General features: G+C 31.7%; 2 protein-coding genes across 4 annotated transcripts in view; one reads left to right on the forward strand and one right to left on the reverse strand.

Annotated features, from left to right (window-relative positions):
• The window catches only part of LOC147070196 (poly(A)-specific ribonuclease PARN-like), a 68,147-nt gene extending 61,317 nt beyond the window's left edge, over positions 1 to 6,830 (reverse strand). For both annotated transcript variants that reach the window (XM_085949634.1, XM_085949635.1), the window contains exons 1-4: positions 6,651 to 6,830; positions 4,443 to 4,799; positions 2,057 to 2,216; positions 1,026 to 1,181 (exon numbers count right to left, since the gene is read on the reverse strand). In XM_085949634.1, the coding sequence (XP_085805760.1) occupies positions 1,026 to 1,181; positions 2,057 to 2,216; positions 4,443 to 4,799; positions 6,651 to 6,669 (692 nt within the window). In that variant the 5' untranslated portion in view covers positions 6,670 to 6,830. The remainder of the gene's footprint in view (positions 1 to 1,025; positions 1,182 to 2,056; positions 2,217 to 4,442; positions 4,800 to 6,650) is intronic.
• A 4,767-nt stretch (positions 6,831 to 11,597) lies between these two features.
• RNaseZ (ribonuclease Z) overlaps positions 11,598 to 13,713 on the forward strand; it is a 36,309-nt gene continuing 34,193 nt past the window's right edge. Inside the window, exons 1-2 of one of the 2 annotated variants that reach the window (XM_085949637.1) lie at positions 11,642 to 11,668; positions 11,781 to 11,996. In XM_085949637.1, coding sequence (XP_085805763.1) covers positions 11,833 to 11,996 — 164 coding nt within the window. In that variant the 5' untranslated portion in view covers positions 11,642 to 11,668; positions 11,781 to 11,832. Of the gene's footprint in view, positions 11,997 to 13,713 lie in introns of both variants that reach the window. The other variant, XM_085949636.1, reaches the window with a different exon arrangement.

The following is a 13,713-nucleotide window of genomic DNA, read 5'->3' on the forward strand; positions in this document are numbered from 1 at the left end:
TTCGGTAAAATAAAATTAACCAAAAATTAACTTATACACTGTGACTTCCAAATTATAGCTCTTCCAATGGATAAAGGAGCAACGGATAAAGAACTCTGTTAGGTTTCGAAGCGCATTGATAAATGGAGCTAGCTGATGTTGACAGTAGTAAAGTCCGTAAGACTTAAATATTATAATACCAATGTATTATTTTTAAATGCATAAAACACCAATATTTACAGGCAGTCTACAATATCAATTATCACATATCTCGAATGGCATGTATGCAAAGTTTGTATTTAAAAAATGCACTCTGACGGCAAATGAGATGTACGTACTATAATTAATGAAATAATTAAAGCTTTCATATTTCTTTCAATAATTGTTTTTCCCAGAATGTGATATTATGTATTCTCACTCAAACACATGATATTAATCTGTAAATTTTGTGATGGACAACTATTATATCCTCAGCTGCACAGAACTATGGTACTTTTCCTAGTATGTAGTCAATCCATAAACTGATCGGTATTCATTAATAAAAAAAGCTTCATTTCAAAATGTCAAGATGGCAATACCGTTAAAACCTCCAATGTGACAACTTTGATAAAATGTTTTTCTTTTAATACATAATTATACCACACCGCATAGTTTAGTAAAACCCTCAATATCAATTAATTTATATAAACCTCTGAATTATCATGTCCTCTTTTAATAAGACTGTAATATCTCCAAATTATGTAGTAGTAAAATCCACCTTCATGTTAGTGCTTATAAAGAAGTTTTTTGCCTCTTCACTTTTGTCACAACGGAGGTTTTTAAACATGCCATTGCTGATAGTCGAAATCCACTAAATATGAGTTAACCTATTCACAAAGCTGAATGACAACTATCATAATAATATTATTATATCCAAATGGCTGACAAAATAAATTGACGGAATCTTTAAAAAAAAAACCTAAAAAATAACATGCTATTAAAATAATATCACCGATTTTGAAAAATATAATAAAATAGATGAATTAAGTTGTCAAAATGTGAATTACCTTTTTTTATCATTAACTCGATTACTGGCAATGTGAACAGTGTTTTGAAATCTCAATTCCAGCTCTTGAAAAAGCAGTCTCCGAATAAAGGAATTCAAATTGTCAAATGCAATACTATCCGCTGTACCCTCGTCCAAAAATTTCTTTACTTTTTCACTGGAAAATAATTAATTTCACATTTGTATATTATTGCCTTACTGAGAAAATCAAAATTATGGACAAATATTTAATTATTATAGGAACGGGATTCTGTTGACATAATGTATGAATCCACCACTTCGTTGTCTACCAAAAACTGAAAATTTAAAAAAAAAATCATAATACCTTACCGTGAAATTTAAGAGATGAATGGTGTTTTTTCTAAGATTTCAATATAATATCTTGATTTATAAACTAACCACTTATTTTAAAATACATGTAGGTACTTTGGTTGACTAAACATGTCATTGTTGTCAGAAATCAAGTAAAAATTAATCCCAGTATTAAAATATTTTCATCTTGAGAATAGAGATCCAGGGATTGAAAATAGCAATCTAGTTGGCATTTATAACTCATTTACTCTGGATGTAACTTGATTATTTTTATTATAACTCTTATGCCTGGTCCACACCGGCAACAAGTCGCGCGACAACTCGTTAAATTTTACGATAATTATCATAATTGCTTAAGAAATTTTACGATAATTATCATGCTTATCGTAAAATTTAACGAGTTGTCGCGCGACTTGTTTTCGGTGTGGACCCGGCATTATGGTGACAGTTTGTTGACAACAAGAGCAAGAGACAGATAATTAACATAAGATCACATCAATAATACTTATTGTACCCATCTTTATATCATAAAATAGTCAATTTGTTTTTATATACACTGGGTAATATAATAATCTTCGGCCCGATTATTTAGCAAACTTCATTTATGGTAGCAGCTATCAAATCATAAAAACACACCCAAGTTATTTAGAAGAACTTCTATCAGCCAAAAAACTTTGAGACTAGAATAATTACATATCATAAAATATCTGAATACTTTACCACAGTTCCTCTATTTGGACTTTGTCCACTTCAGGAATGACAATTAAAGCCTTAGGATCAGTATTGCCAGTTGAAAATCTCTTTGTGTTGGCTTGTGCCTGCTTTTCCTCTAATTGCTCTCGCATTTTGACTTCTTCCGCGGCAGTTGTGTACGAAATACCTGTAATATTATTATAAAATACTTAAATTAAATTAGTACCTATGACATGTCATAAATTCTTAACGACAAAAAATGAAGGTAGAAATTGAAATAAAGACTCGATGGCTATTTTAAATGTGAAGCGAATGATTGATATTAAACACAGATTTTATTTCATATTTCCGGCAGTGGGTCTTTCAACACACATCATACGATTACAGACACAGTTATATGTAAGTAGAGTCGTTACTAATGTCAATCGTGGGGTTGACGAAGTGGTCGTTTATGCAGGTAGGAAGTAGAGCCTAGACTCTAATTGGACAGCGTATAAAGTGAGTTGTGGGGAAGAACGAAGACAAAGGCTCAAACCCTCTACATGTTGCAATTTGTCTGTGTTGCATATATCATAGCAGTAGTTTTCAAATATTTTCATTCCATGGCGCCATAAAAAATATGTACCAATGTTCTGAGAACCAAATTGAAAATTATATTATATTCAGAATCTATATTATATTATATTCAAGATTAGAAATTACATTATATTATATTCGGAATATATATATTAAGAATCAGATATCAGACCATTTTTTATAGCTGTTCTGAGCTAAAAATCAAAAGTATCAAAATTTCAAAATTCAAATTCTGACTAACAAGATTTTTTTTTCTTTGTGTCAATCAACATTTTTTGATATTATTTGTCAGTGTTTCAAAATATCATATCAATTTTGGGCTATATATACTGCCGTCTTTTTACTTAGCAGGGCAGTACTTATATATTATTGGTACACTATTGGTTAACAGTGCAAGGAGTGTAGACAAGGAGACTTCATGATGGGGACAGAATTCTGACGGGAGTGCAAAATAACTGATGCAGCATATAAGGCAGTGGCGAAGGCTCCATACTAAGCGATTATTTAAAGCCTACCTTCTAAGAAAACTATATCTTCAAGTATTTATTTCAAATTTAAATACATATGGAATATTTTAAAATAATAAAAGTCATCTATGATGTGAATTTGAATGTAGATTGGCCCGACTGTTTAAATTAGTCAAGTTTAGAATCAAACAAAAAATTACAAGCGAGTAGCGACATCTGTTTATGTTCTTTGAATGACAATTATTGACAACATAATCGAAAATTGTTTTCTATACTTATGATGACTCATCTCTTCAAGCAAGTCTACAAATTTTGTCGCGTTTCGGAAGCGCCGAGAGACCCGCTTCCGACTCTTTTACAAATTCTTCTACAAATTTTATTGTCTATGCCGGCCGCTTTAAGCAAATAATAAATCAATAAGATGATTTAAAAAAATAATGTCTATTGGGTTCAATCAGATATAATTATTAATTGTTTTTAAAAATAACAAATAATTGTATCTCGTGATAATTATTTAGATTAATTCAGTCATAGACAAACATAATTTATATCGTTTTAATTCAGTCAGATTGTTGTTCAAAACATGGTGGTATAGTTTTATTTTGTGAGACAATTCAGTGATTTATTGTGTTCTGAATGTAGATAGATTATCTTGTTTTGTACCCTGAGTCATTCGTCAGTGCTTTAATTACAAATTATTTGTAAAAATGTCTACTTTTCCAATTGAAATTGGTCATTGATTGTTGTAGTACGGATCAAATTTTAAAAATATCGTTTTCGAGTTTGACGTTTATGTGTCCACACATATTGTCAAATTACTCAAAATCAAACTAGATATTCGAATCTTTCAATTATAGCTATTGAAAAAGAATTATTAATTAAATTAAAACGTGGGCAAACATTTTATGATGTTTTAAAAAAAATTCTGCAGAAAAACAGACGAATTGGCTTGAGTACAAATGTTCGTATAGTAAGCCTTTATATTAATTACCTACTGAAATATCTTGAAGTGTTTTGAATGGCAAAATGACAACAACGGCTTTTTTCAAAGGCACCAATGATATATTATTTTTGGGCGTATGTTACGTGTATGAATGTTTATGAAAATACATAATTTAAACTCATCGCTCAATTTTGTACCGTCGGTGAGCTATCGAAATTTCAACGATTTAGTGTGTCGTTGTCATTAGTGTGCACATATTATTATTCATCAGTACTAATATCGTAAGTATTATCTTCTTATTTCCTGTAAGTATACCTTACAAGTGTGCTATTTTTCTCTGATCTCTACAGCCTACCTCTTCCCAAAAGTCACCCTTCGCCACTGATATAAGGTAGGTACTATTAAGATAACATTCTTCCATCCATACCTTCATAGAAAAGCTTATTAAAGTCAAACTTCTGTGTAGCTAAGAAATCGATACTGGAGCTTTGACAGGAGAAAATCCTCTCATTTAAAGACCGACCAGCCAGTCTTGGGAAGATATAGAAATTGAATGCACATTGTTTGAATGACTTTGATATTTTGTCATATCTGTAGGCACATAGCCCGAATTGAACCAGAAGAAATGGAGTCGATTCGGTGAATAATATGTGATAGTATTCTGCCGGAGTGGAGAATGCATTTATGTTACGACCAGTTCTCAGTCCGGTGAATTCTCCATCCATGCAGAGGAAGTCAGCATTGTCAATGGCCTTCTCGATATCCGGTAGAACCGCTTTGAAGTCTGAAATTAAAAAAATAATACAGATTTCTTTATCCACAACATACTCAAGGACTACTTACTAAAATCGAACGCGGCTATTACGATCACGGGTACAGCGAGATCTTGGATGTAACATGGAAACTTTCATTTACATTTTAATTTATGATTTTCTCCATACATTTATTCACTTTTATAACAAGCTCCTTATCAGATATACCGAGCTAAAATATCGTAAAAATTTTTTTTAAAACTGTTAATGTGTCGATTGTTTAAAAACATTTCGACACTAAGCAATAAAATCCGGCTAGACAGGATGCCGTCAGGGTCGGATTACGTTTATGACACTAGTTAAGTGTCTAAGTACCTACCTAATTGGTTGATTCGCTGACAATATTGAAAAAGTATCCAAGCATATGGTTGAAATTCCATGTAAAAAATCCAAGGTTTGTGATGTCGGTAGGTACCTACGTACAAGCGTTCATTACAATAAACAACTTCTTTTGTAGTTTATGAATACCATGCTTGTTTCGGGGAAAAATTCTAATTGTGTATTTTTGTTTGAATTACGACTTTTTGTGCTATGTGACCGCTCATTTAAAAATACCTTTTCTCTGATATAACGAGTAATGCTTATAACGAGCAAATTCAGTCGGTCCCATCTTCCTCGTAATAACCAAGTTCGACTGTATTTTAATGTACGGTTTGTGCTGGGTTATATTTCAATTAAAAAAATACTTAAGTTTACTTGTTCCACAATTATTTGTACACATGCGCAAATCCAATTTACTTATCATTTGAAAATCATACTTTGAACATGTCCTTTATTGTCAGGGTTTAATTAAATTTTGAAAACTAACCATCTGCAATTAGTATTCTGAGTTCAATGAAAATAAATAAGTATGAATGAGTAAGTTTAGTGTACTATTTATGTCAGATCTCCACAGCCTACCTCACTTAGTAGGTAATAATAATTATGCAGTTGTTTCTTCTCGCTTGCCTAACCATTGCCCACTGAAGAAGGAAGCCGATAAATTACACGACTGGTCCTACTTTTCGCCCCTCCCGTTGTCTATGGATGACCTGTCATTGTCTATAGAGTGCTCATACTGACGCGTCTGTCGTGTTCACTTGTCGGAGTATTCTTAGTTTCAGATTATTTTAACATATCTTGGAGACCTTGGAGTTCATCTGATTTAGTGGTTATGTGTTACAGTGTTATTAATAATTGGAAGTGACGATCAAAGTAAGTAAACTTCTTCTGTGTATAATGATATCATAATACACTAGGACGTTTATCAATGTGACAGTCGATTCTAAATGTTGTAAAAAATTCTAAACTAATAACTTATTATTATACTCTTCAGTCATTATAGAATACCAAACTCTGCTTGCAAGTACGTTATCAATAAATAGTATGGCAGTGGACCACTCGTTGCTTGCGCAAAAAGTTATGCTCAGGCTTTATTAATCTAAAGATGGCGGTGGCCCAACTCATCTCAGGAATATTGAGTCTCATTCCATCTTCACATTTCTCATAATTCTTTTGTTTTGACATTCATCTTGATTGCATTTTTACCTGCTAGATAAAAATTGCGCGGCAAATTCGCTGTTTGATAATTCGAATTGATGGTTCGCGCGGGAAAACCCGACTAATACACGGTTCAAATAACAGAATCAAGTGTGGAAGGTTCAATAACAAGAAAACTATGTGTCGATCCTGGATTTTTAATCTCCAAACTAATCTTCTGTCGCGTATAAGATAAGCGGCAAAACTTTGGGTCTCCCGCAGTTTCCATGCACCGGCGATGAAAAACAATAATATATAGGTTATGTTTACAATTAACTTTATATATTCAAATAAATGAAACTTACTAGATCGCGTAACGTCCATGATTCCTAATAATCCATATATATGGTCACAGACAGTGGGGTAATTAGATGACAATTCACTACAACGCTATACTGATAAATAAGAAATGATTTCATGAAAAATATATTATTTACAACGAGCCTTCTACACTGTCAAGCTGTCAGTGTATGGTGTCCATGTCCATAGACTAATATGATGGTGTCAGTCATACTCAGTGTTGCCATATTTTCAAAGTGGAATTATAGTACCGAGTCTCCAAAATTATAGTATTTCGGCCGAAAATATAGTACGCGTTGAATGACGAATACTTTTCAGCATTTTCCAAAAATTTCGCGTAAAGTAATTAACGTCACCTTTTTTTAGACAAAAATTCAAATGTAAAGTAATAACGTCTCGTTTTTTAGACAAAAATTCAACTGTAAGGTGATTAACATCTCGTTTTTTTAGACAACAAATGAAATGTAAGGTGATTAACGTCTCCTTTTTTTAGACAAAAATTCAAATAAAAGGTGATTAACGTCTCGTTTTTTAGACAAAAGTTAAAAAGTTAGGTATTTTAGTCCTCCCGAACAGCTTTAGCTCCATTTTTTAATCTATTTTTCCAGATTTTCAAAATTATAGTATTTTGGGCGTACTATATCTGTTTTATATCGTACATAGTACGCGGGCCAAAATTATAGTACAAATACTATAATTATAGTACGGTTGGCATCACTGGTCATACTTGTGTCCGTGTGTCGAACGTCGGTGGTATATTATCTATGGTGAGTGGCACAACTGAGATAGTGTTGCCATCTTTCTGTCACCTAATTATAGTACGCGATCCCAAAAATTATAGTTTTTCTCTGAAGTTATAGTACGCATTGTATTCGATTGAAAATGTATAGGTTTTTGGTTTGTCACAAAAAATGTCACCTCTTCCGGTCAAAAAAATTGACCGGCGAATCTGAGAAAATCTTTTCCGTTACGAGGTTTTAACATGGAACATGTTTTACTCATGATCTCCGACGCAAAAGCGTTACGAAAAATAGACGCGCATACCGCCCACGGCCCGCAGTTTACATTAATTTTACATTCAGTAGCCTACATTCTGTGCGACGTATTGTTCGTCTGTTATTATTACTTCTTTAGTTTTATTATTGTAATTACATAATTTTAAGAAAATTAAAATTGTTTGAATCCTTTGGATTCGGTTACTTTGACAAATAAATTTTCTTTCGAATTTGGACAACCAGCATTCAGAGAATCACTAGGCAAAGCATGTTCCATGTTTAATAATTTTAGCCGTCAGGGTTTAACCATCATCTGAGGGGCCCAGGGGGGGCAAGCTTTTTTTTTACCACACAAACTGATTCATAATCAGCGCTCGGAATGGAGCGGAACGCCCCGGAGCGCAGTTCCTGTTCATGGGATTTCCAAGGATGGCGTTCCTGTTCGTTAAAACCTCGAAAATGGCGTACCAGTTCGTAAAATATCCGACGGACAGCGAGTCATCTAGTAAAATCCTCAAGCGTCATACTTAATATTATTACGTTCCGGGTTAGATTTGAAATTTACGAAAATGAATTGATAGGTACAAAGGTACAAAAACATAAATATTTTTTTTATTAAAAAATAATTTTACTGGTTTAGAACCACTGAATTTTCTATTCTATGACCCGTACATAATGTACTTAATTTTTTTTGAAATAGTGATAGAGTAAGTGTAAGACAACATATTTGAGAACCAACCTTTTTTCAAGACAATACTGTTTTCAACGAATTTGGCCTTGAATGCACCAATAGACAGACCCTTTTGCGTCAATGGTGATAAAACAATAAAATTATATACAAAGAAATGCACTGGGGCTATGAGTAAGATTTATTGCATTGTCGCACGTATGGGACAATAATTTATTTTGAAAAAAAAAGGTTTTTATGATTGTAAGGAAAGGTTGGAAGCAGGGAATTTTCTTTTCTGTGGTTGGAAGCTATTTTACATTTGAATGTAGATTTACTGTAGTATTGATTTATAAAACGAGACACTTATTTTTTTCCAAGTTCATACATATTATTTTAATACAGTTAAGGTTACGGTACATGCCTAAATTTAATATAGTGAGTTAATAACGTAACAGTTATAATGCACACTGGAACTTTTAAATGAAACACATTAAATACATATATTATCTTTACTATACAAATGACTTAATTAATTTGTTAAATATTGCACAAAAATAACATAGTAAAAATAGTATGAATAAAACTACGTGCCCTACCTAAGTATCTTCCGAGATAGGTATACTATATCTGTCCTACCGAGGGTTGAAATTCTTGAGCACGTTTATGATCAATACGGCAGGGGTAGGCAATTGTTTTTTGTAATGAAACTTTAAATTTTGTATCGAGACAACCATAATTGACCGAATTGTCCATTTATCATATAATTATGTTAGCGAAATTTACATGGGTTTGATGCGTTCGTAGTTATGTATTTCATAATGCAATCGGGGCCGTTCATTGGTCGTTTATCAATATTAAGTTGTATGCAGCCAATGACAAACGTTTTCATCAGAGGAAGCGACAAAATTAGACTCCTTATTTTTCCAAATTTAATCATTTTAAGTTGTGTTTTTTTTGTTTCCCATTACCTAACCCCCATGCTTTGCTGCTCTACACTAATTTATTTTTATATTCCTCACATTATTGATGAATTGATGAAGTTCAACGGAAATACTTTGCAGTGAAAAACTAAGTAGGTACCAAGAGAGATAGAATAAAATAAGGGAGGCCTTCATCCAGCACTGGATCGACCAAGGTTAATGGGTTGGGTTCTAAATAATTATTATTGCATACATGAAAAAACCTAACTATTGCAGCTGCTTTGCTAAATTTTTAAATTTCCGTAAAACTTGTGCTCTGACATCGTTTAAAAACTCTTTGTAGGTACTTAATAGCTTAAATTGTTGTTTAATAATTTCTAATGGGGTCAAATATTTCATATTAAATAATAAATACAGTCATACCAGAACATACGTATTTGCTGTTTTACCTACCTACTCAACGTTACGGAATCGCCAGATAATAATTATTTATCCTAATCTATTATAATATTTTACATTGAGTAACAAAAAAAAATCATCATCATATCATTTCCTCATATATTTTTATTGTTTTAATTTTATAAGGATATATTTCGGGTTGAATGAACTGTGTTTTTGATGGTTAAACTAATATAATAATACATTTAATAACTTAAATCAAATAATTCCATAATTAATATAGATACATATTCGTGAACATCGTATGCATGTTAAAAATTTTTGTATTGTTTAAGGTACAATACGAAATAAAAATATTTGAATAAATCAATCAGAATCCAATGGGATAAATATATGAAAAATTTCCCTGTATATAACAATTTCTATAACATTGGAAACCTATTAGAATAAATTATCCTACATGTCCACATGATGTAAATATTTTTTTTCTAATAATATGTACCTACACTTCTGAGGTTGTTTAAAATGATTCATATTTAATAAAGAATGCTACATTTGTAAATCTTGCGTATTACATACTTTTTTAATAAATTATTAAAAACCATGCCCTTGCTTTTTCGTATACGATGGATTTTAATTTGATTAAAAAATAGTTTACCATAATCAAAATATTTCGAATTTACGAAAAATCAGAGCTTTTAAAAAAGCGGCATGTATTTTGTTTAAACCGAAGTATCTTCACTCATATTTCTATCCACTCTTATTTTTATTCAAACTACTAACGAAACCAATGGGAAATTGTGATTAGTTTGTCTATTTCATGTATTTTAATAATGTTTCCCACTCCAATTAGATTCATATACGATTAGTTATTTATATTTGTATAATTATTAATGTATTTTTTAGAAAACGATTTCGTAAACTAAAATGACTAATAATTGTTATAGCCGATAGCGTATTGGGCGAAGATGATGATGAAAAAATTACATCATGAAAATGATACTAAAATGGCCACTAATTGTTATAGCCGATAGCGTATTGGGCGAAGATGATGATGAAAAAAGTACATCATGAAAATGATACTAAAATGGCCAATAATTGTTATAGCCGATAGCGTATTGGGCGAAGATGATGATGAAAAAAGTACATCATGAAAATGATACTAATGACCACTAATTGTTATAGCCGATAGCGTATTGGGCGAAGATGATGATGAAAAAAGTAAATCATGTAAAACTAAAAGATATTTTTATGTTACAGATATTATTAATTATTACATCTAATATCAAACATTTTTGAAAAATTGTCGAGCATTCCTGTTCGTGAAATTATCCATTTCGAGCACTGTTCATAATGATAATATTTTGGGCGTACAATACCTTTTTTATATCATACACAGTACGCGGACCAAAATTATACTACAATACTATGATTATAGTACGGTTCACAGTAGGGTGCAGCGCATAGATTAGATTAGTACAGCTCCACTAGTGCAAAAAAGATGGCAATTCCAACATTGATCTGGGGTATTTCCCGAACTACTGGGGTATTTTCCAAACCTCTAGAATATTTCACAATGTACTTACTAAAAAGGTAGGTACATACAGTCCATACGCAAAAAATACTAAAATTTCCATATTTCCGTACTAATATAAATTGGTGCAAAATAGTATAATTTTGCAATAGCAGAAAATTTCGCGAATCGGCGAATTTCGGTTTAAAATGAAATTTATTGAAATCGCCGGTTAGGTTTTTTGGTCAAAAGAGGTAGGTACGTAAATAAAAAAAGCATCTTAAATTTATAAAATTTTCTATTATTTATTTTTTTGATGAAAAAAAATCCTTTGCATTTTCAACAGAAATTACAAGGCGTAGGTAGGTACTATAATTTTTGCGGATTAATTCTTGGACTGCGTACTATAAATTCGGTGACAAAAAGATGGCAACACTTTTGTTAATAATAAAAAAGATCGCAACACTATATTGCAATAGTTTTCGGAATGGACAATTTTTAGGTTATATTGCTGTCAAAATTTGAAGTATATATGACACGATTTGTTAAAAAGTTATACTAATGTTTATTACTAATTTAAATTTTCAATTTCAAAAGTTTGTGAAATATCCAAAACATTTTTCATGTATTTTCTCTAGCCGTCACTTTTCAGTGTCTGATAACTCAACCGTATTGGATTTATTAAAGAAGATGCCTCGACCACTCGACAAACACATAAGCGAGGCTCAAAAACAGCGAAAGTTATTGAAAGAAAGAGGACTTAAGTATGTTCCTGGAACTGTACATCTGCAGGTTTTGGGGGCCGGGTCAGAAGGGTGCCCAAAATCTGTATATATGTTCACAGATCAATCAAGGTTAGCTTTACAATACTTTACATCATAAGACTGAATTATTTCATCATTTCGTAAATATTGGGAAGATTTTCCGGCGTTTCTTATTAGAGGATAGTCCTTCCCAAATTGTGTGAATAACTTCTTGTAGATATCGTCGTTAATTTTCTACAAACACGTATCGACTGCCTCATGTAATAACACACCAATTCGAAATAGTGTGTTTTATGTTTTTTGAGCTATTGTTGCATAGAAAAAAATCGAAAAACACCCAAAATACTGTTTAAAATAATTCTCGTAAGTAGAGTTATGATTATATAACATTTTTTGTAAAATCTTAAATTACATGGAATAATAATCCACTTGTAGTTGGTGTGTTATTACTCGGAAAAAATATACATGCTCCCTACACAAATCATTTTAGTGTATCATTTAACTATGATTTCACCGTGGAATATGACACTAATTCAACCAACTTTCACCTTCAAATCTCGCCTTTATCAACATATAACAACACTGTATTGAAAAATCATTATCCTTTGTAATGAATCGCACCTACTTTCATTATCACAAATTGCTTTTGTGGCAGTAAAATTGTATTATTTTTGTTATTGTGTACAAATGACTAATTTTAATATTATTATTAATACTATCGGCCTATGGTAGGTACTATTGGAATTTGAATTTAAATTCTAATGGATTTAAGTTATGAACTATTCCATTTAATTAATATGTCGCCAACTAGATCTCGGCGAATATTACAATAAGCTCAAGAGACTAATAAAATAAAGGATGGAAACAATAAAAAAATAAATCTCCTATTTCAGACAACACATTTTTAGGTTATAATTATAAATGATTCAACCTTAAATATTCTGTCTGTACTATTGGCTCCTACAGGATTTTCAATGTTTATAATATTCTGTGTTTCGTAATATAAACTATAACGTCTTCCTATCATTAGTAAGCATTGTATAAATGCATATTTGCACCATTAGTTTCCAATTTACAACCTAAAATAATTATTCTTCTTGTATTGATTCCATGACGACTTGTGATAAGTAAATAAGGTAATACTTGCCTATTTTTGCACATGTGTTGACCTTTTTACTATACTTTTATGATAAATATGGTAGTAAAAAAAGTCTAAAAGATTTATTGCATGTTTGGGTGAAAATTGGATAGTCCAGGTTGATTTTATCCCCATCTGAAGACTCCGAATAGTCCTAGTGATCCTGGATTGTCGGGTTTTAGTTGTTCTTCCAGTGTGCCATTAAGACGCAAAAATTTGGAGGAGATTTGGGAATGATTGATGATTTGATCGAAGAAATTACGAAATCTCCAGCAGATCTTACACAGAATGAAATATATCGCTCTATTTTAGAGCATAATAAATAACAGTATACTTCTGTCAGTACTTTTCCACCTTGAAACATAAATGCACTTGTAGACATCACGTCATCAGACATGACGTTGTACCTACTTAGTGCATCTGTACAAAGTATTTTCACTATAAATTGACACACTTGAATCGAGAAAAAGAAGAGAGCTGTAATTTAAGACTTGTACCATGGAAGCACTATGTAAAAATTCTTGCCAATTCAAATATGTGCCCAAAAAATGAGTGAATCCGAACGTCAAGTTAGTTTTGATTCATTTTGTATTATTGACAATCATGAGAAACAATGGGATTACATCTTACGATATGACAAGTCAGTGCAAAAGAAAACCCAAAAACTAC

The sequence above is a fragment of the Rhyacophila brunnea genome, unplaced genomic scaffold, assembly GCF_057557595.1.
Source record: "Rhyacophila brunnea isolate RB1 unplaced genomic scaffold, BYU_Rbru_1.0 scaffold_22, whole genome shotgun sequence".
NCBI classification, from domain to species: domain Eukaryota; kingdom Metazoa; phylum Arthropoda; class Insecta; order Trichoptera; family Rhyacophilidae; genus Rhyacophila; species Rhyacophila brunnea.